The following is a 26522-nucleotide window of genomic DNA, read 5'->3' on the forward strand; positions in this document are numbered from 1 at the left end:
ATATCACTGACACTGCTCACTCTTTGATCGTCAAATCTGCGTAAGAAGCAAACGAATAGCGCTTACCTTTATAATATCTATAATATTTTATAGACGTTATTTTTTAAACGAGCTGTGGTGTGACTTCACTAAATTAGTGTTATTGGATATATGCGACTTAAGAAACTCAGGCTTTGAAAACATTTTTAGTTTTATGATGTACTAGCGACCCGCCCCGGCTTCGCACGGGTGCAATGCTGATACTAAATTAAATACACTACAGAAAAAATATGAACGTTGTATATAAAAACATAGCGGCCCGCTCCGACTTTGCACGGGCATAAAATATATATGCCTATGTCACTCAATGAAAACATGATTAAAATCGATCCAGTATTTTTGGTTCATTCATTACTGCCCTTGGCCTGCACGCATTAAATTTGGAGTAAAACAATTCCTCTTCCCCTATACTTACTATGAAGATTTCCTGCTATCTTTGGAATATCTAAATTCATACAATTTTTATTACATTACACATTTTTAAACGCAAATTTTAAATTTGTAATATCTCCGAAAATATTTGTTTAATTTACATGCTGTAAGGAACCATATTGATCTATATTAATTGCACACTGTATTTAAGGTACTTAATTCGATAAGGATTAATGCCGTATTGCTTAAAATAGCTTCGTAAATAAGCCATTTTCTCACGTAAAAAGTAAACAATAAAAATGGTTAATGTGGGTTATCCCTAAAAGATAAACATATACCATCGCGGACTTTTTTGTAGACCTTTTTATGGTGTACAATACTGTAGTACATTAATTTGATCTAACTCGTAGGGTTAGGCAGCGTTTTTGCTAATTGCTAAATAAGCCTAAAAAATAGGTTAATTTACGACATCACGTTAGAAACCTCTAAAATTAGCAATGTTGCCTTAGTATATTATGCATGTATTATACATATAAACCTTCCTCTTGAATCACTCTATCTATTGAAAAAAACCGCATCAAAATCCGTTGCGTAGTTTTAAAGATTTAAGCGCACATAGGGATATAGGGACAGAAAAGGCGACTTTGTTTTATACTATGTAGTGATATCTGCTGAAAATTAGTTTTTTTTTCATTTACAGGTTGACAATTTAGAATGGATCAATGGTTACCTATACACAGTCTGCTTACGTAATGGATTGATGATATATCTATGTGTTCTTCTTCACAACTCTTAGTTGCTGGCCCTTTCACAAGGTAAAACAACTTTTGTACAATTAGTTTTTAGTTTAACAAAACTACTTAATATAATTTGAATACTGGGAATGATTTTTCGCAATCAATGATTAATATTTGATTTATACTTAATTTATGATTGGTCCAATAATTATTTTATCTGGTGTGGTTAATATTTTAATCCCCACTGTTCCTCGAAACTAGAATATACGATTTTTGTTCAGTGCTTTATATACTTTTAATCTCGTTTTGATTGTAAGGATGGATCATTGGCTTCAATAATTAAGATTTTCTTCGAAATTGTGATTTTATGAAATTAACTGTGTTGATTAGCACTATATATAAATAATCAGTCACACTATTCCATGCCTGTTTTGTCTACTAAGACTAAGTGGGGGCAGTATTTACATCGGTGATGTTGGAAGAACACTTCAGGCTCCTCGTTTCATTGTGTGTTTTGATTGTCATATATAGGGCCTTGATACCAGTATAAAATGTGCAAGATAAACGATTAGTTATCGCCTTCGATTAAATGAGCTCCTTAAAGTGCCTTCGACAATATCTACCTCTACACCCGCTAGGAGTGCTTATCTAGGAGTGAACTAACTTCTAAACTGGAAAGGAGCGGCAAAACTATCACCAATGTGGCTCCCTTCTCATTCTGGGATCATTGAAAATGAAAGAGCGGATTACTCAGCTAAGAAGAGGTAGGGATTTCATACGGAAGTGTTCCTCTTCTAGAGATATGAAGCACCACTCTACTAGAATCTTTAGACATCCAGATCAACTCAGATGGGATCTAACAGAAAATAACAAGCTTTGGAAGGTGAAAAATGAGTATTATCAGTGCCTTAACATCAGCAGGCACCACTTAAGCTTATTTTCGCGTCTCAGAATTGGTCACTGCAAACTGATCCATGAGTGTCTCATTAAGGGAAGAAGTGTTGTGCGTCGAATGTTGTTCCTTACTGTCTACCACACATACTAATCGAATGCCGAAGATGCAACTCGCAAAGTCGGTTGGCCAGCTTGGGAGAGACGATGGACCAGTGTCTTGGGCTGGAGAACCTGGACAAGCTGATTAATTTTCTGACCGTAACAGGACTACTACTAGAAATGTAATAGTGTGCATCTATGTAATATCATGCATGTTTTTATCTTGTATCCTTTTCACTGTCGTGGGCTGTGCGACCATTGTACTGTAGTATTCATACATTCATGCATCTGTATGCTTTTACATATTTTACTTGTCATCTTGCAAGATGTACACTTTAACAACCATATTTTAAAATATATGACAATATGAATACCAAAAACGACGCTACTTAACGCCAAGCGTAACCTACTAAAATAAATAATCACATTCTATCATTTTTCCTTCAATTAAATTTTCCTAAATTTAAACTATTACTAATTGCAAACCAAACGCCTCGCGGTCGTATACACAGACGCCTCTGCTATAGAAAGTGGGGTTAATATTTTCGATAATTATTTCGAAGAATTCTGAATATTTATAAACCATTGGCAATGGCAGTTGAATGAATTGGTGCTCTGACACCGCCAAAATAAAATAATTGTACGCAAAAAATCGGTTCAAGGTAAATCATGACCTCCCACTGGTCTTCAAAATGTCGATCAAACCTAGTTTCTAGAACATAATTAAATTTATTTTGATTGGGTTGCAATTTACTTTCTCATTATTGATGTGAAAAATTTGAAGCCTTGATGAGTTCATTCAAATTTTGTTCGTTCTGTTATTTAGTCAGTTCTTAATTACTTTGTTTGGTTTATTTTTAATGAAGACGGTATCCAAATATTAGAGAAACTAATTATCAAAATATCACAATATTGACAGTATGAGTAACGTATTTTTCTATAAATTAATAATTTTGTTAATTATTGTTATCATACAAAATATTTATAGTAAAGCATTTAGAACAGAATCACATTAGAGGTATAAATAAATTCCTTATCTGTAACAAAATTGGGACCAGTTGTTACATATTAGGTGAAAATGGGAAGAATAAGTCTAAAAAACGGATAAACAATCTAACCATTAAATTCGATGATTTGATTTCACAGTCATTGATTCATTGTCGATGATTCGATGGCACTTGTTATCAGTGAGCTATTCAGTCCAGCTATACACTTGACACTCTGAATTATGGATTTTGGTTTCAATGATTTAGAAGTGGTGAATTTGATTCCAATAATAAAAAATGATCTGGAAGACAAGAGAAGCTTGAAAATAATTAATTACATTACTTAAGGGTCGAAAACCCAGCTCAAATTTTCAGATTGATTAGCAGTTGATGAATTATCAGTTGTTAGAGATGTTTTTTGTTATAGAAAATATCTAATAGGATGAAGGATGACTACAATACGAAATTACTGAAAATGATATTTCGTATCACTGCAATTGTCGTTTCATTGGTTGGCTGACAATTTTTTTATTAATCTCTAACTTCAACAGTCTATCCGTGGACAATAAATATTATTATATGATTTCCGTTATATAATATAACTATCCTGACACGTAGAAGATCGCTTCTATTTTTTCGCGTTTGTATTTCAATAAAATTAAAAAATATCCATGTTCTTTATTTTTTATCAGTATATTTTTTTTTATCTTTGCAAAATCTTTATTATTTATGCGAATTTACTGTGTCTTCTTTATAGTAGGTATCCAATCTTCGCAGGATCAGAAGGTTATTGAGGATTTGATCAAAATGACAGATTTGTAGGGTGTTATAAGTAGGAACGTTTTGGCCAAATATTTCAAAGAAGAAGAAAAAGAAAAAGAAGTGTTGAACTAATTCTTTTGAGCTAGATATTGGAAACATCTGTAATTCTGAGCACCAATAATACAAACTTAAGTCGGAAGGCGTAAACGAAAATCCTTTTTCTGTTGTATTAGACATTATAATTACATATTCTCAATTATTTTCGATATGCCCCGTCAAAAGAGTGTATAGCGAAATAACTGTCCTTTTTCCAATGTTGAATTCAATGATTATCAGTTAAAATAAGAAAGAAGCAATGGTTGGCAATGAACAACACTGAAAATCTATTTATAGTAGTAATTTAGAAAATGTATTGCTATGCTTTACCACAGCCTATGCAAGAAACTATCATTGTATATGATCATTATATCATATGTATAAAATCATATTGATTACGTGTCTTCACTATCTATCTATTTTTTGGAACTATATTCATATGAATTTATGGATATGTTTTTATTTCTACATACTTCCAGTTTTCTTTTTGGAATAATTGTACATCCATCATCCAATTTCTTTCTTTCCTATTGTTTACTGATTTTATTTAAAATGTCGGCTTCTAAACAATCAATGAATGCATTTTAATTGACTCAGATTTTAATTAAAATTAAATAAACTCATTTATTTAAACATTATTAAAAGTACTAGAACTATGTTTGTAATATATATAACTCAACAGCAACACCTCCATATGGAGGGTGCTATATTCATCTAGACCGATGTCTAACTTGGAATTATCTTATTTTTGCTAAGCGGAAATAACTTGCACTTAAATAAACTAAAGGTACTGGCATGCTGGGCACAGTGTAACAAGACAAGTGTAATAAAAACTTTTCTTGAAGAGAATCAAAGCACTGCAATAGCTCAACCATATTGAATAATAAAAATCGGCCTATAATGAACGCATTTTGAAATGAAAACAGCACCATCAAAGAAACGTCAGAAGTTTTTATTATTAAACATTTAACTATACTTATTTTTAACAATCGCTCATTCCGATGAATGTTGGGCCTGAAAACATTGAGATCAAGTGTATTTTCGACGCATTTGTAAAGTCATGCTTTTTAAATAAACTTTAATTTGGATTGCTACTATACGTAAACTAATAAACACTGCAACTGAGGTCAAATAAAAATACTTACAAATGTGCTATTGTTTCATTTGAATATAATGCTTGAGCGAAAAAGAATTAACATAATTTTTTGTATTATTTCATTACTCTAGATGAGAGTTAGGCCTACCACCATAATGGTTCAAACACAATAATTAAGAAAGTGCTGCCGATTATCGTTTGCGTTACACAAAAAGTATAGTTCGTTGTTTGGTTACTTCCAAACAGCTATAATTTACAAAGAGAAGGTTCTCTTATTTGCTAGAATTAGCTCCATGTGAGCTTTGGTTCTTGTCATATATCAAAAAATTTAAATTTTCATCAAGTGAAGCTGGACAATTATATTGAATGGCAACAATATAATCATTAGGTATGATTTAATAGAATTGATCTAATACTTAGGTAATGAAGCCATGATATGCGGCGTACAAAATATAACAATCCAGAAATCATTATTCAGCTGTTTACTCAGCCAAAAGTTATTGGATTTTGAAAACGGAGGTTCCAGAAGGTTTTACTATTGATAAATGAAAAAGGCAATGTATGGAAAGTATATCCACATATTTCATCTCATTACATTAATATGGAACTAAATATCAACCATAAAATAGCCATGAACTTTTACATAAAGGTAATTAACAAAGGAAGCTTGCTGCTTGCTGGTTCCCCATGAATTAATAGTGGAAAATTATTGGGCTGAATTTCTATTTATAAACTGGTTTTACCACAAAAGCTTGATTTTACCATAAATGTGACGAATTTTCATCTATCATTGGAAACAATGGGGCAATTTAAATAATTAATAATGATAATTCACTCTTAATTTAGTTAATGTTGGTTAAATTTATTTGGTAAACTTAAACATATTCAAAACATTTATCGTTAAATGTTGGCCTCGTCAATATGCTCATAAATTTTTCTCATTCTTCTTATTAACTTAGTTATTGAGAGCCTTCTCATTACTTTGTGAGTATTTACAGAACTATACTGAGTTTTATGGGTATCGATTCTTAAATTCCCTATTAAGATCGTCACATAATATAATAATTATCGAATTTCTGAGGAGGTTTCTGTCGATTGTGTTATTTCATTATTTGTAAAAAAATTTAATTTGGTTCTTCCGCTTGGACATTTTTCTAGTTTCGGTCAGGATTGTATATGTTTTAGCCAACTTCAGTCTATTTCTCTTATGAAGTACGTACGTTGAAAATGTCTGAATTCATATCGAAGCATTTGTGAGAGGTTTAAGTTTTTTTACTACATTTTGAAGAAAGTCGGCTGAAGGTCATCGAACGCTGTGTAAAGGTTATAGAACCATGCAACATCAATTTCAACATGCATTGCAACATGGCAATTTTAACATCGAAGGCAAAGAGCATTCTGGACAGCAAAAAAATGGGAGACGAAGATTTAAATACACTATAGTTATCTGTGTAGAACATATGCAAAATTGTTGGAAGTAACAACAAATCATTTCTAATACAATCCAAAAACATGGATATTTTGTAATGTGTGAATTTTGTAGTGTGTGTCAAGCCAAGAGACATTGAAACTCGTTTGATCATATGTGAAATGCTTCTTCAACGGCAAAATACGAAAGGCATTTTTTGAATCATATTGCTAACTAGCGACCCACCCCGGCTTCGCACGGGTGCAATGCTGATACTAAATTAAATACACTACAGAAAAAATATGAACGTTGTATATAAAAACATAGCGGCCCGCTCCGACTTTGCACGGGCATAAAATATATGCCTATGTCACTCAATGAAAACATGATTAAAATCGATCCAGTATTTTTGGTTCATTCATTACTGCCCTTGGCCTGCACGCATTAAATTTGGAGTAAAACAATTCCTCTTCCCCTATACTTACTATGAAGATTTCCTGCTATCTTTGGAATATCTAAATTCATACAATTTTTATTACATTACACATTTTTAAACGCAAATTTTAAATTTGTAATATCTCCGAAAATATTTGTTTAATTTACATGCTGTAAGGAACCATATTGATCTATATTAATTGCACACTGTATTTAAGGTGCTTAATTCGATAAGGATTAATGCCGTATTGCTTAAAATAGCTTACGTAAAAAGTAAACAATAAAAATGGTTAATGTGGATTATCCCTAAAAGATAAACATATACCATCGCGGACTTTTTTGTAGACCTTTTTATGGTGTACAATACTGTAGTACATTAATTTGATCTAACTCGTAGGGTTAGGCAGCGTTTTTGCTAATTGCTAAATAAGCCTAAAAAAATAGGTTAATTTACGACATCACGTTAGAAACCTCTAAAATTAGCAATGTTGCCTTAGTATATTATGCATGTGTTATACATATAAACCTTCCTCTTGAATCACTCTATCTATTGAAAAAAACCGCATCAAAATCCGTTGCGTAGTTTTAAAGATTTAAGCGCACATAGGGATATAGGGACAGAAAAGGCGACTTTGTTTTATACTATGTAGTGATATAAAATGTCCTTCCTGTCTCATAATGCAGATATTACTGCTCCGTTCACAGTCTATAAATAATATAATTAAAATATTATCGCCTATAAAATATATAACATAATAAAAATATAAATTATAATATATAATAAATTACTATCGACTATAAAATATGTAATAAAATATCTTCAATTGCTCTGGCTGAAACAAAAATATAATTTATTATTAAAATTATATCTTTATAATAACTGTTAAAAAAATCTGTATTGGTTACATGTTAAAACAATTATATTACTGCGCATTTAACATGGATATGCTTTCATTTTAATCATCACCACATAAGTTCCATAACCATTATTTTTATACAATTATCCCAAACGTTTTTTTATCGAATACAAGAGTTTTACAATATTATGAAGTAATTGGTTATTTCTGTTAATTTCTTGCGAAGTCATTTACCTTTGTCATGGGACCGAGATGACGGCATAGATCAAAAGAAGCTTTATTAATGATGAATATCCCATGTAATTGTTAGTACTGACAATTATCGAACAACTGAGGTCATGTCATGTTCATGAATTCATTATTCATATGATTGATCGCGAAGTCTCGGAAACGTTTCTCGCTTTATTTAAGGTTTGGTTTATTCAAATGATACTTGGGTCGGATAACATCAGCTGTGTGTTTTTTTTAATGAAATTATTTTATGAAATAGGTGGCTTTTGACTTTTCCCTTGTATTCATTATTTCTGTCGCTATATTTCAATTGTTTATTTTATTTTAAATGAGTGGATCCCCTCCTTATCCACTACCCCAATTTCCCCCCTTGGACCTTCACTATTCCCTTTATAAACATATCGTTATGGTCAATTTTATAAGAGAGAACATTGTCCATACCTTACTCGGTCCAAGTCCTGTGAGGTTCTCCACTTTACCCTCGCCGCAAACACATATATACCAATTGCTCCAAATCTCACACCGAGCTTGGCAGTGCATTTATGGTGGACAACCGGGCATTCTGTTTCAAGCTCCCTGAACAGGGTTCAATATTGACTGCTTAACTTTTCGCTATATTCAAAGATTTATCGTACATCTCAACACAAGCCTTCAAAGAATTGCTAATCCTGACTGACTTCCGAAATGCTCTCAATTGTTTCCTGGAACAGAAGTTTAACCATACCCTGGTCACCGACTCACTGTCAATTATCCGTACCCTCTATCTGAATGGGATCAGGACAAGTGCACTGTGGATCCCTTCTCACGTTGGTATACCGGGAAATGAGCGCACGGATGTTTGTGTCTATAATGACCTTATCCCATTCGTTTCTTGTTTCACAAATTACGAGGTATAATGTCGTTGGGCCCAGAAGGCCTACCATAACAGACTCTTTGAGATTAAAGCCAATTTTTTCTCCTCCCTTCGTCACCACGCCGTAGCTTTGAATCAACTGAGATTGGGCCACTGCCGTTTCTCGCACGGTCAGTTGATGACTTAGAGCTCGCCTGCTCACTCTGTGTTTTGTCACCGTGCCTCTATTTCAGTCTACCACATATTGAATGACGGTCCACGGCTCACCCAGATTAGAACTAAGTATGGGCTGCAAATTTTAGAAATGCCTTAACAGGAGAAAATACAGACAGACTCTTCGGATTTCTATGAGACATCGATTTTCTCCATAGAATCTAGCCTATGCCAAATTTAGTGCTACTGACCAAATAACCATTACCACTTCGGTATGGATGCTGATATGTTTTGTCTGGATAGAACCTCTACTTCGTTATGGTTGTGTTTATAGTGCTGTATTTCTTGTTCATTTTTAAATTGTATATACACTATTAATACTTTTAACCCTCCTGTTACTATTTATTTTATTTATCTATTAATTTCTTGTTTTATATATACACTTTATGTCTGTCCCGTCTGTTTTAGATCAACACTACTATTGTATAGTCGCGAAATGACGACATCCGTCAAAGCCACAAAAAAATGAGTGGATATTTTAATGGAGTGGGTAACATGAGTGGACTTGGTTTGGTTCGCCTTTAATCTCCATTGGTTACTGTATCCATTGATATCCATCCATTCTGCTATTTTATTTAGATCAGATTGAAGTTGGAATAAAGCAGTTTCTGGGTCAGAATATATTGACAGTACGGCAGTGTCTTCATTAGCTTGAAGGTCCGTAGAAGAGAACTGGTACAACATGGGCTTCAGTACACTACCTTGTGGGACATAAGAGCGTTTTTTGTGCAAAGCAGAATATTTATCATTACACTTGACCATGAATATTGAGGTATGATGAGAGTATGTGGTAATATCATGTTAGATTTTGCCAAAGGCTTGAATTTCCTGAGAAATATTCGAGCTTAAAACAGGCATTGAAGATAACGTTTGTGGTTCCTGGTAACCTGGTGTTGTTCCTTCCTTTACTGCTCTTATTTCTCTCAGAACCTCTTTATTATATCCGTGCTTCAACGGTAGGTACACTTGTAGATATGGCTGTCATATGAGTGACTAAAAGTACCATTTGGAACCGTTTTAACATAGTCGTTTCATTGCTTAACTTGGTCAATAAAAAGTGAATCAGTTATGACTATCCCAAGCATAAAAATAATGGGTTAGTCCAACCATGAGAGAGTCAACAATGGAAATTGGAGTGGAATGTTCACGAGGTTATCAGATCAGCTAAAACTAACTACTGCTAAAACCTACCAAAACTGTTGCTGTAGCTCTTTATCGATCTCAACTGAACAAATGGTGCGATATATTGTTTGAAAAACGATTAATAGCGAATAACAGGCGCAAAGTCATGTTTTTGCTGCCAAACCTACGAAGTTGCCTAAAATGTTGGAATATATTTTCTTTCGTTTATATTGTACCATTTTTTCGCTGTAAATATGTTTTTAAAACGAAACATCATCAGGGTATATGCAAGTATGTAATATAGATACAGGTAAAAATAGCGGTGAACACTTTGATTATAACAAGATCATGTGTTTTTTTTTTCAATTTTTTCGATTTTCTACAAACATTAACATTTATGTTTATATAGATAAAACACGCACAATCTATTGCTCATTGTTGTTCTAAAAAGTAGCAACAATAGAAACAATAAATTACTATAGAATAATAATTGAAACAATAGATTGCTGATAAAACAATATTGTTCATATTTAATTTTACATTATAGATAATATATTAATCATTTCGTATACATCAATATATTAAACAGTTGCAAAAATAGACCGCGTGTGGTTTGATGTATAGATAACACATGACATAGACTCAAATGAAATAAATTTTGAAAATTTGTTTACAGTTAGACGTTTGAATAAATCTAAGTAGATTCTCCTAACAATGTTCTTCTAGCACTATCAGACTCACATCATTCTATGGTTACTAGTTGAAAAAGTATATCATGCAATATTAAAGGATTTGAAGAATTAGTTGAAGGTATATAATACATCGATTTCATTGCCTTTGTGCAATACATAGCAGATATAAGCTCGGTCCTGTTTCCATGAATTATTCTAGTTGTTATTCGCGCTTAAATCTCGATCTTCTCTATTTATTTAACCTTGCTCTGGGATGTAAAGGAAATATTCTACCAAAATATGGACATCTTTGAGATCATAAGAAAAAATTCGTCGTTGCTTACTTGCGTAAGACTAGGACATTGTGACCCATTCTATCTTCTAATTCGTTATTCTATTCGTTATTCTTATAACGGATTAAAGTCTATATTACAGTCTATTTATAGATATATTTATTATTTTACTTATTTATTTACGGTTATATATCTGTGAATTTATATGTATAATATATATGAGAGCCATTTTAGAGAACTGTTTTATCTTCATCCATTATATAGCATTTTAGACTTTTATTTATATTCATTTGTTTTATTATTTATGGACATATATTATGTAATACAGCGTACACTATCCCGCCATCTACTTTTTTTGGACAACTTGAATGGTGAACGAATGAGACGGGTTGGTCTGTTTTTACCCTCAGTGTCGCATTGTATCGCCGTTCAAGTCGTCTCTTAAATTTCGTTCCCTTAAATAAAATAATATTTTCATGTAAATTATTGGCATTTCTTTCATAATCTCTTTTAAAATCATAAGGCTGTTCTCTTTTGAATTTATTCAATTAACCAGAATCACATTAATTATGAAGAAAGGAAGACAGAGAGACGATGGATTGGTATTTCCGTAGTTACTCGAAGCATTTCTTGCTATAGATAGGTGGAGTTCGAACGAAAGTATCGCAGCTGAAGCTGTAATGTTACAAAAGGTGGATTAAAGATATTCAATGATCCCCACCCATAAAATATTCCAAGTAATAAACATTCAAGTTCTGAAAAACACCCCTAGATCGTGGATTCCCGGCACATGAATCACAGTTCAAGGTGTAAGGCCACCAAAGGTGAACTGAAGTTGCTTGTGAATTAACATAGCCTAATGGAATTTGGACCGAAGCTTGGAAGTTAAGGTGAACGGCCATCAAAGATCGATTGCAGTATCTCAGTTCATTAGCTGTGAACTATAGAAATCCGGAGTCACTAACATTTGAAAGACCATTCCATAGAGGGATACAATGGAAATTTGGGTAGAGACAGTGTCATTTCGAAATTCTTCAAAGACAAACTGACAGACGAATTGAATTTTATAACAGCTGTAACTGCCCAAACGGAATAACGACCACATATATCCCTTTGATCGTTTCTTTAAGATGGAGGTCCAGAATATTCAGCCATCTATTTTTTGTTATAGTTTATAATAGTTTTTGTTTCCTAAACCATACTTTCACATATTATATATAGCTCATATATAATTTCAGTTGTTTGTTCTTTTCTGTTTATATATTTATTGTTTTTGTTGAAGCATCGCATGTAATTTTCGAAAATGGATTTTTCCTCCTCTAACCGGATGCTGTTGTTTTACACTAGATGAATAGTTTTAACCTACACGTGTACAAGAACCTTTGATGTGTTGACGACGTTTCGATGAAATCTTGTCTGCTATTTTCAGGTCTTGCTTCCTTTTACTCTACTTCTCAATCTTCAAAGGCAAACAGCGTTGTATTTTACCAACATTCATGTTTTTATTATCTTAATACTCTTCGAAATATAACTTTTCAAGGAGCGTGTAGTATTGTACCTGCGATCTTCATATGTTCAATAATTTGTAACTGAAGCTATCTACAAGGAAAGATACAATAAACCTCTTCCAAAACCCAATATACTCTTCATTCAATTCTACCAATGTTGAAAATTTGGCGCAGATAATTTCACATATTGATAAATAATTGTTCCTTCAAATCTACAAAATGATTTAGTTAGAGTCATTCATATAGGTCTTGAAGCTTCTTGTTGTACATATATATATATATATATATATATATATATATATATATATATATATATATATATATATATATATATATATATATATACATATATACTATCCGAAAAAAACTGCAGGTGAGATATATGGTAATGCTAACTGAATTGTAACAAGTTGCCGGGAAAGCGATTTTATTAGATCAACCAAATTATTAAACTATTAATTGGAAAAATATATTTTGCTTTTTTTTCATGTTTTTTCGCGAATGACCTTTCATCATTTCTGTGGGAAAACTGAACTAAACAGTGTTTACAAGATTCTTATAAAGCTACTACCTCCCAATTTTGCTGACTTACTTACGATATATCTGGTTTTCATGAGAGAAGATAACTTTCAACTTCAATCACCTTCTTTTGTCTCATTAGTTATTGACAGTAGATATATATATATATATATATATATATATATATATATATATATATATATATATATATATATATAATAAAAGAGAACAGCCTTATGATCTTAAAAGAGTTTATAATACAAATACCAATAATTTACATGAAAATATTAATTTATTTAACGGAAAGAAGAGACAAGTTGAACGGCGATACAAAGCGACACTGTTCAAGTGAACTATTCAAGTTGTTCAAAACAAGTAGATGGCGGGATAGTGTAGGTTGTAATACATAATATATGTCCATAAATAATAAAACAAATGAATATAAATAAAAGTCTAAAATGCTATACAATGGATGAACATAAAATATTTCTCTAAAATGGCTCTCATATATATTATACATATACATTCACAGATATATAACCATAAATAAATAAATAAAATAATAAATATATCTATAAATAGACTATAATATAGACTTTAATCCATTATATATATATATATATATATATATATATATATATATATATATATATATATATATATATATATATATATACCAATTTACTTTATAGCAGCTTCTCAACTCCAAAATCGTGTATACTTGTGATAATCATTCAAATCTCATCAATGGGATCTGAATATTGAATATTTCCGTATATATCATTAGCCATTGTTACTCCTTTATCGAATTGGCATATGTCATATACATACGGTTTTTCTTGTTAATAAACAATTTTTCCAAGGCGGTGACAGATAGACCTGTTCTGACCGAAGTAAATAAATAAAAATTTAAAAGGAGGTTGTTGCGTCTGATTCCGTAAACATATATATTTTTAGTTATTACATGTTCTTGTTTCGACGTCAAAAATCCAAGTTTATTAGTTAAAGAATATTGTATGTGTGAAAATTCCAATTCTGCTTGTTGTGAGTGGACTGAGGGTGAAAGGTATTGGTCTTTGGAATTTTTTTTCCTCTTTGTGATTCCACAATCTGCCTTATAGGCAATAAGTATTTCTTATGTCTATATTGTATTTACATGGCATGCAGAAAATAACTTCATTAAGCGATCTTCTGTATAAAATATTATCTTAATTAATTAGTCTTATTCTAAAGCTTATTCTAAATTCAGATCAGGTGGTGTTAAACGTTTTAGTCTACGCACTTCACTATCACGTCGCATATTTAGCTGATGTACTATTAGTACATTGGGATGCACTGACACTCTTTCGAAGTACTTCACACAAAGACGTTGAGTTACACTCATTATCGGTTCTAAAGGAATATCGTGTTGTATGACTTTATTTGAAGTATACTACGGAGCATCAACAATGGCACGCAACACTTTATTTTGGAATCGTTGAATGATGGATATATTAGATTTGCTAGCGGTACCCCATAGTTGGATTCCATATGACCAAATAGGCTTGAGTATAGACTCATACACCTTGTTATCTAATGATAAATTGGATTTACGCCCGATGAGCCAAAACATTTGATATAATTTTAGTCGAAGTTGTTTTCGTTTATAGAGTATGTGCTTCTTCCAGGTTAGGCGTCGATCCAAGTGCATACCAGGATATTTAACTTGCTCTGCTTGAGGGAGTTGACGATTATTGATATTCACTGGTGGACGTGTTCTTCTACGCAGCCACATTGAGAGTTAATCAATAAAAATTACAAAGTATCTGAACAAAATTTTTTCTATCAAACTGATCAATTGGTAGCAGTTAAAACAATGTTGTAAATAGACAAATAGGTTTGGGTAGGTAAAAAGCTAAATTGTGTGAATATAGCAGAATATAAAATACGTGTAGCAGATAGGTTAAATAAGTTTTTTGTTTATTTTTGTTTACTTATTACAATGATTATTATGTACAAATATATATATATATATATATATATATATATATATATATATATTTGTACATTTTTTTTTGATACCTTGGTAAGCAAAAATAAATCTTTCGTATATCCAATTTTATAAAACTCAAAAGTTATATTACTCATATTGTCTCATAAGATGATTGGAGTTTCTATTAAGCTCGCTAGTAAACCTATCTGTTAGCAAACAAAACTTTTCTCGCGCAACCTGTCATAATTGAAATAAAAATTCAATTGTATCATTTTTATTCCGATCGCTTTGTTTACAACACATTCGCAGTAATATGAAGTAATTAGTTGTTTCCGTTGATTTCTTCGAAGTCACTTACCTTTTGTTATGACACAATCGTAATTGTATAGACCCGAGGAAAGCTTAATTGACGATAAACGTTGTATATAGTCGTCTGTACTAACAATGAGTAAACCAGTAAGGTCGTACTGCGATCACCAATTCAGTGTGATTGATCGAAATATCTAGATAATCAGTTTCAATGCCACGGATAAGAAATGACGTGTTCAGGAAATAAACTATAAGTTGTAAGGCCTGCATCTACAAAATCCGACAATGGTAATTTAATACTTTTTAATGCAGTAGTTTTTTTGCAACTATGCGTGTGGAATAATTAAATCTTGATATGCTGCAACATACTGGGTTGTTCAATAGAAACTTAAACAATTGAACTTACAACATATATAGGAAAAAAGCAGTATAATTTTCCTGCGCTTCAATACACTAAACTCACTGACACTAAAGGCTTTTCAAGTTGTTATTTTAGGTTTTGTTTTTTTTTGCTTGTCCTATTTTAAATATTGTAATGTATTGTAAAATATAGATATCTTATTTATAATTCAAAGTTAAATCCATTGTATTCGATAGATCAAGCTAAATCTAAACTTTGTCCCATGACAGTACTGTTAAAGTCGTTGAAAATAATATCGATGTATGGATAACCATTTTTAAAAATATTCTAACTACTTTATTCATTTAGCTATATCCACCGCTGACTTAGATTATTTCATAATATAGAATCTCGCGTTATTTCTTAAGAAGAAGCAAAAAAGACTTCAAAAGACTCACACGCGGAAGCCACAGTATGTGTAATGTATTGAGTAAATATCTAACACTAAAAAGAGAAAAATAAAATATGTTTAACGAAAAAATTGAACTGACCTCAAAAAATTAATAAGGAACTCACTAAATATTAAAAAAATAATCAAACCTTTATTTTTAACACAAAAAAACGTTTTAAGATCAAATTTGTACATAATAATCATTGTAATAAGTAAACAAAAATAAACAAAAAACTTATTTAACTTATCTACTACACGTATTTTATATTCTGCTATATACACACAATTTAGCCTTTTACCTACCCAAACCTATTTGTCTATTTACAACATTATTTTAACTGCTACCAATTGATCAGTTTGATAAAAAAAATAGTTCAGATACAAAATATTAAATTACCAACAAGACAAATCTAAATTAATATAACTGTTTCGGTTCGGCACCGACTTCAAACTCAACGATTATTACTACAAATTTTATTTTAAAATGTTTTTTTGTTATTAATAAATATAATGTAGTATTAATTGTTTTTATCTTTCAATTGTTGTTCCTTTATTTATTCCTATATCTTTGACTTAAGCATTTTCTTTTCGCAGTACAAACATGCTTCTGCGGTATCTGTTACCTCTATTTTGATGATAATTGTCTTTAAAAAAATATTTATTGAGATATCAGGAACCAGAATCCAGAGAGAGCTAAATATAGATAATAAGCTATTTGTTAAAATGCTTTGTACTCTAATTGAGCTAGAATGTTTCGCTCAGAACTGTGGTACTATGACTTTCTATATCGTTCAAATTAACTTCTAATATATCAAAAATTTTTCGGTTGTATTATTATAAAGGATCATATGTTGAATTGGCGCCGATTTTCGCCATAATCAAATGTATTGATCAACTTAGTATATAATTTTCAGTTATATGGAAGTAACTTTGTTTGTTACTGAATGTAAGATACCTAATTAATATAATTAACTAGTTCTGGTATAATATAAACGTATTTACTATCAAGGAACAGTGATCGATTTACATTCTCGCATGCCTCATAGTGAGGCTAATAATTATTTATGTGGAAAACGTATTTACCATTGTCTTAACACGTAGGAATATATCAGATATAGATATAGATAACAAGAGACCAAGTCACTGTTAAGTCATTTTGTTGAAATTATTTTATATCAATATAACAACAAAATTAAGCATATAATAATAATAGGAAAAAGTATTTAAAAATATTGCTGCCTTTTTGTAAATTATCCGAGTACGAAATATAATACTATATTATAATAATTATTTTTTATATTTCGATGTTTTTGAGGATCAATATATTCATAATTATTATATATCAATATCATATATAATAAGTTTTAATTCATGAGTGTTATTTGATTTGTCAAGAATACATTGAGTGTATGCCCTGATAATGATGTTGAAACGTCTAGCATTCTCCAAAATGTAGTTTACCTTGTAGAGCCACATTGAGAGTTAATCAATAAAAATTATTTGGCTATGAAACATGGGCCTCAAAGAGATAAAAATGAAATCGAAACAGCGAAAATGAAAAATCTTAGAGAAGTAAGAAAAGTTACAAACATGGACAGGAAAAGAAGTGAAGAAATAAAAAAAAACATATCAGACAATACGGGTTAAGGGAATCTGATAAGCAAACACTAAAAGGAGAATATTGAGCAGGAAGAATGAGCTGAAGTTATGTAACGCTAGTTATTAGACAAAATACACTAAACATGAAAGACTTAGTAGTAAAACAAGCTTTCTGTTGTATTGTTAAACGTATTTAAACGTATTTATTCCAAATACCAAAAGATATTGTTCGGTCGCTTTTCTAGACATATCTCAGGCTTTTGACAAAGTATGGCATACGGGCTTGCAGGTTAAACTAAAGAAACTTCTTCCTCATCCGGACTATCAGTTACTAAAATCGTATCTCACTGACATTTTATTGTAAATCAAGGCGATGAACATACCGAATTAAATCTCATATATTCAGGAGTTCCGCAAGGTAGTGTACTGGGTCCAGTACTGTATCTTCTGTATACGGCCGATCTGCCCACCACAAAAATAACTACTGTGGCAACATACGCAGACGACACAGCAATCTTGGCATCCCATGAAGATATGGTCACAGTATCAATAAATCTACAAACCTACCTGGATCAAATACAATTATGGTTGACGACATGGCGCATTAAAGTCAATGAAACAAAATCCACCCATGTAACGTTTACCCTGCGTAGAAGAACACGTCCGCCAGTGAATATCAATCATCGTCAACTCCCCCAAGCAGAGCAAGTTAAATATCCTTGTATGCACTTGGATCGACGCCTAACCTGGAAGAAGCACATACTCTATAAACGAAAACAACTTCGACTGAAATTATATCAAATGTATTGGCTCATCGGGCGCAAATCCAAGTTATCATTAGATAACAAGGTGTATGAGTCTATACTCAAGCCTATTTGGTCATATGGAATCCAACTATGGGGTACCGCTAGCAAATCTAAAATATCCATCATTCAACGGTTCCAAAATAAAGTGTTGCGTGCCATTGTTGATGCTCCGTACTATATTTCAAATAAAGTCATACAACACGATATTCCTTTAGAACTTATAATGAGTGTAATTCAACGGGTTTGTGTGAAGTACTTCGCAAGAGTGTCAGTGCATCCCAATGTACTCGCTAACCAGCTAAATATGCGACGTGATAGTGAAGTGCGTAGACTAAAACGTTTAACACCACCTGATCTGATTACCTGAATTTAGAATACGCTTTAGAATAAGACTAATTAATTAAGATAATATTTTATACAGAAGATCGCTTAATGAAGTGATTTTCTGCATGCCATGTAAATACAATATAGACATAAGAAATACTTATTGCCTATAAGGCAGATTGTGGAATCACAAAGAGGAAAAAAAATCCAAAGACCAATACCTTTCACCCTCAGTCCACTCACAACAAGCAGAATTGGAATTTTCACACATACAATATTCTTTAACTAATAAACTTGGATTTTTGACGTCAAAACAAGAACATATAATAACTAAAAATATATATGTTTACGGAATCAGACGCAACAACCTCCTTTTAAATTTTTATTTATTATTTATTTACTTCGGTCAGAACAGGTCTATCTGTCACCGCTTTGGAAAAATTGTTTATTAACAAGAAAAACCGTATGTATATGACATATGCCAATTCGATAAAGGAGTAACAATGGCTAATGATATATACGGAAATGTTCAATATTCAGATCCCATTATTCATAGTTATTGTTTAAAGAAATTGGTTAATAACATGCATCGAGTCCCCTCTACCGCTAGGGATTTTCTTTCCATAAAATCCGTTCTATTTTATAAACAAATTAAAGATGGTTTCACCCATTAACACTTTGGTAGTTCTACATTAATTCTTCTTCTGTAATCATAAATTAAAAGAATCCTGAGCCTCAGATGTATTTATTGAATAAACAATAAATCTATATTAGAATACAACCTATTTAATAAAAATGAATAAATGCTCTATTCAGATCTCATTATTCATAGTTATTGTTTAAAGAAATTGGTTAATAACACGCACCGAGTCCCCTCTACCGCTAGGGATTTTCTTGCCATAAAATCCGTTCTGTTTTATAAACAAATTAAACATGGTTTCACCCATTAACACTTTGGTGGTTCAAAAATAGTCATCTAGCCTATTCAGATATATAATTGTGAAAAGAGTCTATTAAAAATACAATTACATTACATCAGGTAAAACTATATTGATATTCAAATATCGAAAATTGCTTAATTAATAACCAGAAAACGCTATTAACTATGACAATTCGGGAAAATGTGATACATCAATCAATAAGCTGCTATATATAGGATTGATTCATGTTGCTTTTGAATTATTCATTCGAGATATTTTAACAAAAAAAAATGTTTAATTCATTTCTTGAGTTTCTAATAAAAATAATGATATAGTTTATGCTTAGGTTAATTCATTTTTTGGTTGACATTTATTAAATTGTTAGATTTAAATATTGAAATAATTATCAACGTCCTGTCTAAAATGACCCAACATATTGACCTGGATGTAGGATTATGATTCAGTGTTGGCAATTACCAAAACATGGTGATGAGAAACAACTATAGATAAGAATATAATTAATGTAAGATAACAGTAGAAAATTGTATTTTAGAGTGTAAAATATTTGCGTACACAGATATGTGTGTTATTGTTCAGACTAACTATATATTTGCCAATATCTTAAATGACTTAGAGAGAATGCAGTAACAGAAGAATGGCAAAAACAGTAATATCAAAATGACTAGACAAAAGAATACAGCAAAGAAGGAAACAAGAACTAAACATAAAAAGGAAAATATGTTCTCTAATGAAAGTAAAATGCATTACTTGGTTGCATGTACTACTTGGGTGTAGAAAAGAGTTTATTGTAAACATAATAAAACAACTCCAAACTATAAAATTATTATGGCTGTAAAATTAACTGTAATTTAACTCCTTTAATAATATATGCATCAGATGTACTATAATGTTTGTTGTATATGATGTTTCAAGGAGAAATCTTGGATAACTTGATAAATGTATTTGATTTTTAGTTAAAAAACATGTAAACTGAAAATTTGGTTAATATCTAGAAAATTTCCACAAAACCTACAATGATGGAAAATTGTCATTACAGTTAACTATCAGAATTATATAATTGTTTTCCTAATAAAAAGATGCCGCCTATGAGACAAATGTAACAATAATTAACCATCAAAACCAGCGAAAAATAAAAAAAAATCAATTAAGTGACCAGTTAATTCGGTTTATTAGGTTTCATTGGATTCTTAATAAAAACGACGAAACATTTCAATTTATTCTCAATTAATTTAGCAATTTAATGACAGTGTGTAGTTAAAAAAAAAAGAGTGTTAAAATGGGTGATCAGAATATCTCATATGAAATACAATAACAAAACCTCCTTATAATAAATATTTGCATGCTATCAATATTATCAAAACAGTTCGTTGATAATTGCAGAAGAGTCATTAATCAACTCAAGATGACGTTATTCTAGAACTAAAAGTCATCCCCAGTTTAGTATTGTTTTTTATAGATGATAAAATACAATGAAGATTCGAGTAAATCCCAAAGGTTAAATGTTCAATATATCGACGTATCATTAATAATAAGAATTATGACAATTATACCCTATAAAAACATTGTTGAGTATTTGTTATAATATATGTTTCTAAATTATCATCAAATATCAATCAACACAGGTTCAAAATCAAAATTAAACTCTTATATCACTACATAGTATAAAACAAAGTCGCCTTTTCTGTCCCTATATCCCTATGTGTGCTTAAATCTTTAAAACTATGCAACGGATTTTGATGCGGTTTTTTTCAATAGATAGAGTGATTCAAGAGGAAGGTTTATATGTATAACACATGCATAATATACTAAGGCAACATTGCTAATTTTAGAGGTTTCTAACGTGATGTCGTAAATTAACCTATTTTTTTAGGCTTATTTAGCAATTAGCAAAAACGCTGCCTAACCCTACGAGTTAGATCAAATTAATGTACTACAGTATTGTACACCATAAAAAGGTCTACAAAAAAGTCCGCGATGGTATATGTTTATCTTTTAGGGATAACCCACATTAACCATTTTTATTGTTTACTTTTTACGTGAGAAAATGGCTTATTTACGAAGCTATTTTAAACAATACGGCATTAATCCTTATCGAATTAAGTACCTTAAATACAGTGTGCAATTAATATAGATCAATATGGTTCCTTACAGCATTTAAATTAAACAAATATTTTCGGAGATATTACAAATTTAAAATTTGCGTTTAAAAATGTGTAATGTAATAAAAATTGTATGAATTTAGATATTCCAAAGATAGCAGGAAATCTTCATAGTAAGTATAGGGGAAGAGGAATTGTTTTACTCCAAATTTAATGCGTGCAGGCCAAGGGCAGTAATGAATGAACCAAAAATACTGGATCGATTTTAATCATGTTTTCATTGAGTGACATAGGCATATATATTTTATGCCCGTGCAAAGTCGGAGCGGGCCGCTATGTTTTTATATACAACGTTCATATTTTTTCTGTAGTGTATTTAATTTAGTATCGGCATTGCACCCGTGCGAAGCCGGGGCGGGTCGCTAGTATATTATGCATGTATTATACATATAAACCTTCCTCATGAATCACTCTATCTATTGAAAAAAACCGCATCAAAATCCGTTGTGTAGTTTTAAAGATTTAAGCGCACATAGGGATATAGGGACAGAAAAGGCGACTTTGTTTTATACTATGTAGAGATGTTCTGTGGATCTGTAAAAAGGAATCGATTTTTTCTATTGAATGGAAATAACCCATAAAGGTTTTATCGTATTTTTATATGTTAAGTGCTATTTTCAAATAATATACTATAATAAATATAGACAATACAATAAACAAAACCTAAAAACTAAAAAATCATTTGCTTGAAATAAATATTTTCGACTATAGCAAACTTGATGCCATTTGTATAACATAATATTATGCATAAAAACAATATCAATTTCCTATATATTTTATTGTTAAACTCTATTTTAATAAGTAAACAAGGAGCTTCAATGAATGATATTGTATAAAAAATGCTTAAAAATAATATAACAAGAAACCTTAGTGATATTAAATAATTGTCTGTGAAATTTTACTTAATACAATACAACTCTTTAGAAACAATGAAGATATTAATTAACAATTATTTTATCTATAATTTTATTTTATAAACAGTGAGTAAATATTACATTACAGAACAATAACATTTAAGATTTTTTCTTCTAAATTGTACAGGTAGTTTATTAAAAAAATCCACAAATATTATTAAACTTTTTATGGTGTCTGTACAATTAGAACATTTAAAAATAAATTAATGTTTTTTGCCTTCAGTACTATTTATTTATATACATTTAATTTTATTGTGATCCATGATTTGGTTAAATAATTATTATTCTATATAATTTATATATGTTCTAAGTACGTTTATGCATTTCTTGGGAGAGGAATGTAAACTTTTTTATATTGATATTGGATTTAAAAAATTAGATATAACTATTTTCATTCAAAATAATTATAGGGAGAACATTAATACTCTTTTTTACAAACTTCTCTATCCAAAGTATCTTCTATTGCTTCAGTCTGTTAAAATAACTTTGTATATTATTTGAAGCAGTTCAAAGCTTGATTATGGTAACACCAGAATGTAAATATATTATATTCCAATACTTCGAAATGTTCTCATGTCTTCTTTATATCACACTTCATTAAAGAAAATGTCTGACAACGTTTTGTTTTCTAGTGCTTTTTCTGGATCTATCATGGTTCTAAAACCAAATTAATTATTACTTTTGTTTTCCTATTCTCTGATGCACTCTAATATTTTTAAGGAAGATTTTTCAGAATTTTTAACCGACTTCGAAAAAGGAGGAAGTTCTATATTCGACTATATATATATATTTTTTTTTTAATGTATGTTCGCCGATTTCTCCGTAAATTATAGACCGATTTTAAAAATTCTTTTTTTATTCGAAAGAGTGCACTTTCAAGATGGCCCCATTGGAACCCAAGTCAGGATCTGATGGGGGAAGGGCAGAAAATCGAAGGAAAACCTCAAATTTCAAAGGCATGTACACAGTTTTCACATATTTTTTTATCTAAAATCATCAGATATTTATGTATAATGTTATTGCTGAACAGATGTGATGGAAAATCGAAAATCGTTCAATACAAATGTCATTCAGTTTGCTTTTTAGGCACTAACCATAGCATATAAGACTTCGTAGAAATATTGTAGGCAAATGCTTCTATGGAGTAAAGATTAGAGTGTTCAACTTTCAAACAGAGGTCGCGGGATCCATTCCAGGCAGGGGCAACGCCTTATTGTTGTTGTTCTAGTTTGATTAGAAGATTGGTCAAATTACCTAAGTTAGGTAGCGGACTCCAGGGCCTGAAGCGATCCCTATTTTCAATTATTGTCTTTATTCCTATTTTTCCTCATTTGAGCTGCATCTTTACTTGACCTATCCATTGTAATCCTCAATAACATAACAGTATAATTAAATTAGAAAATATCTAACACTAAATAGAGAAAAATAAAATATATTTAACAAAAAAATTGAACGGACTTCATAAAATAAATAAGGAAGTAAAATATAATTATGCCTAGATTTTTATCAAAAAAAAACGTTTTAAAATAAAATATGTATATAATAGTCGTTCTAATAACTAAATAAAAATAAACAAAAACCTTATTAAACCTATCTACTATACGTATTATTATATCCTACGATATACACACAATTTAACTTAATACCTACCTAAACCCATTTATTTATTTACAATATTATTTGAACTACTACCAAGTGATCAGTTTGAAGTCGAAGCCGAGCCCAAACAATACAAAAATAATAATATAATTTTATGACGTACACAAAATTTAATTACGAACAATACAAATCTAATTTTTTGTTCGCTGCAATGGGATCATTTCGTTGCCATAATATTTTTTAAAAACACATGAAAATTTTACTAAACTCAACATTACACGTTAGTGAAATAGTTTATAATGTACCATTAGATCACAACAATCAAGAACAATGATACGTTACTACAATAAATAAATGAGCTCGTCATGAATTGACATTTTATAGCGTTTTAATAATAGCTTAGGTCACCGTAAATTATTATTCACGATATATCCTGTATTAGCGATATTAATCTAGGTACATAGGAGACGACTTTTAATCTGCGAAATACATCATATTAAGTTGATTAATGTTCCTAGTTTATTTATAACTATATTGTTTAGCAAAAAAGGCTGTTGTTTTTCAGTTTTTTATTGTTCTTTTTTCACTTTATTTTTATAAATTATATTGGGTGTAAAAGTAAAAACATATAGAATTTATTAAAATAAAGCTTAAATGATTACAACTATACAAAATAATTGGTATAGACGTAAATTCAGTTGGTATAGAGGTGAGAAGCGGAAAATTAAATTCGCAGTACCAAGAATTTGGTGAGAACCAATCAATCTCGTTGATGTCTATTATTTTCATGTGGTTAATCGTGCGAAAATATATAAAATAATAATAAAAAATGATAAAATTACAAAACCAATGAAATATCCTGACTTATACAAATACAAATAAATATATGGAAGATGAAGAATTGATAGTGTTACAGGCACCACCAATAGCCCATTTGTTACCTGAATAACTTAATAAAATATTTTTATTTGTCGAAGTGCTTTTGGATCTTGTTTTGATGGAATTTGTTTAATGATATCAATATGACAGATTAACGGAGTTGGCATGATACATTTGCCACGTTTCTTATCAAAGAAGGTGACTTTTTTATTGTAACCGCATAACAGGTTGGTTTGAAGCCATTTTAATGTTTTGTGTTCCCTGTGAATGGTGTTTATTGGTTAATAGCTCCATGAAGAACTTGAAAATTGTTTTATAGCATAATTTAAATAAGTTTGCATGTCTTCCTGCCGCTTAATCTGAATTATATACCTGAAAGAAAAATTGATATATAAAGAGTAATATAAAGAAATAAATGGCAGTTAATTGGCGATTTTAAGATGGTAGGATTTTTAATGAGACTACAGAGTGTATTTACCAAAACCTGTATTATCTCTATTTGTAGGATAGTAAAAAAGATTCTCAATATTATTCTCCACAATTCTGACCACTAAGAAATGAATTTCGTTTTTAAAGATAAAACGTTGAATGAGAATCTAATTATGAACCTAAAAATAAATAATAAATTAGAATTTATAAAACAAAGCTAGATAAAGACCGTAACAATTTTGAAAAAAAAAATTAATATTACCAGAAGCAAAAGTTAAAGATGGAATTTCTATTGGCCCACAAATTAAAGTTCTTAAAGACTTCGTGAATAATTTCAAATATTACTTACTAGATCTCAACAAAATATTACAAATGTTCTAAAAGTTCTTGCTCTGTGTTTGGTAGGGTCAGTGTGGCGTGGTGTATTACAAACTATTGAAACCTGGTGAAACAATTTATCGCTACCCACAACAAATGATCAACTTGAACCATGTATTGATCGAAAAACGTCGAGAATAGGCCCGAAGATAACGTATTGTGATGCGCCAAATGGACCAAGGAAGCGATGAAAACACTTGTATGGGACATATTATAGCACCTGCCGTACTC

At 30.7% G+C, this 26522-nt stretch overlaps 1 protein-coding gene across 3 annotated transcripts in view; it reads left to right on the forward strand.

Moving 5' to 3' along the window:
• raw (NDT-like domain-containing protein raw) overlaps positions 1 to 26522 on the forward strand; it is a 212528-nt gene that overhangs the window by 10694 nt on the left and 175312 nt on the right. For all 3 annotated transcript variants that reach the window (XM_076404335.1, XM_076404336.1, XM_076404337.1), the window contains exon 2: positions 1112 to 1226. In XM_076404335.1, coding sequence (XP_076260450.1) covers positions 1183 to 1226 — 44 coding nt within the window. In that variant the 5' untranslated portion in view covers positions 1112 to 1182. The remainder of the gene's footprint in view (positions 1 to 1111; positions 1227 to 26522) is intronic.

This window comes from Rhynchophorus ferrugineus, unplaced genomic scaffold (genome assembly GCF_030347505.1).
Source record: "Rhynchophorus ferrugineus isolate W39M unplaced genomic scaffold, kcgeb_rfMv2 rfM4, whole genome shotgun sequence".
Lineage (NCBI taxonomy): Eukaryota > Metazoa > Arthropoda > Insecta > Coleoptera > Curculionidae > Rhynchophorus > Rhynchophorus ferrugineus.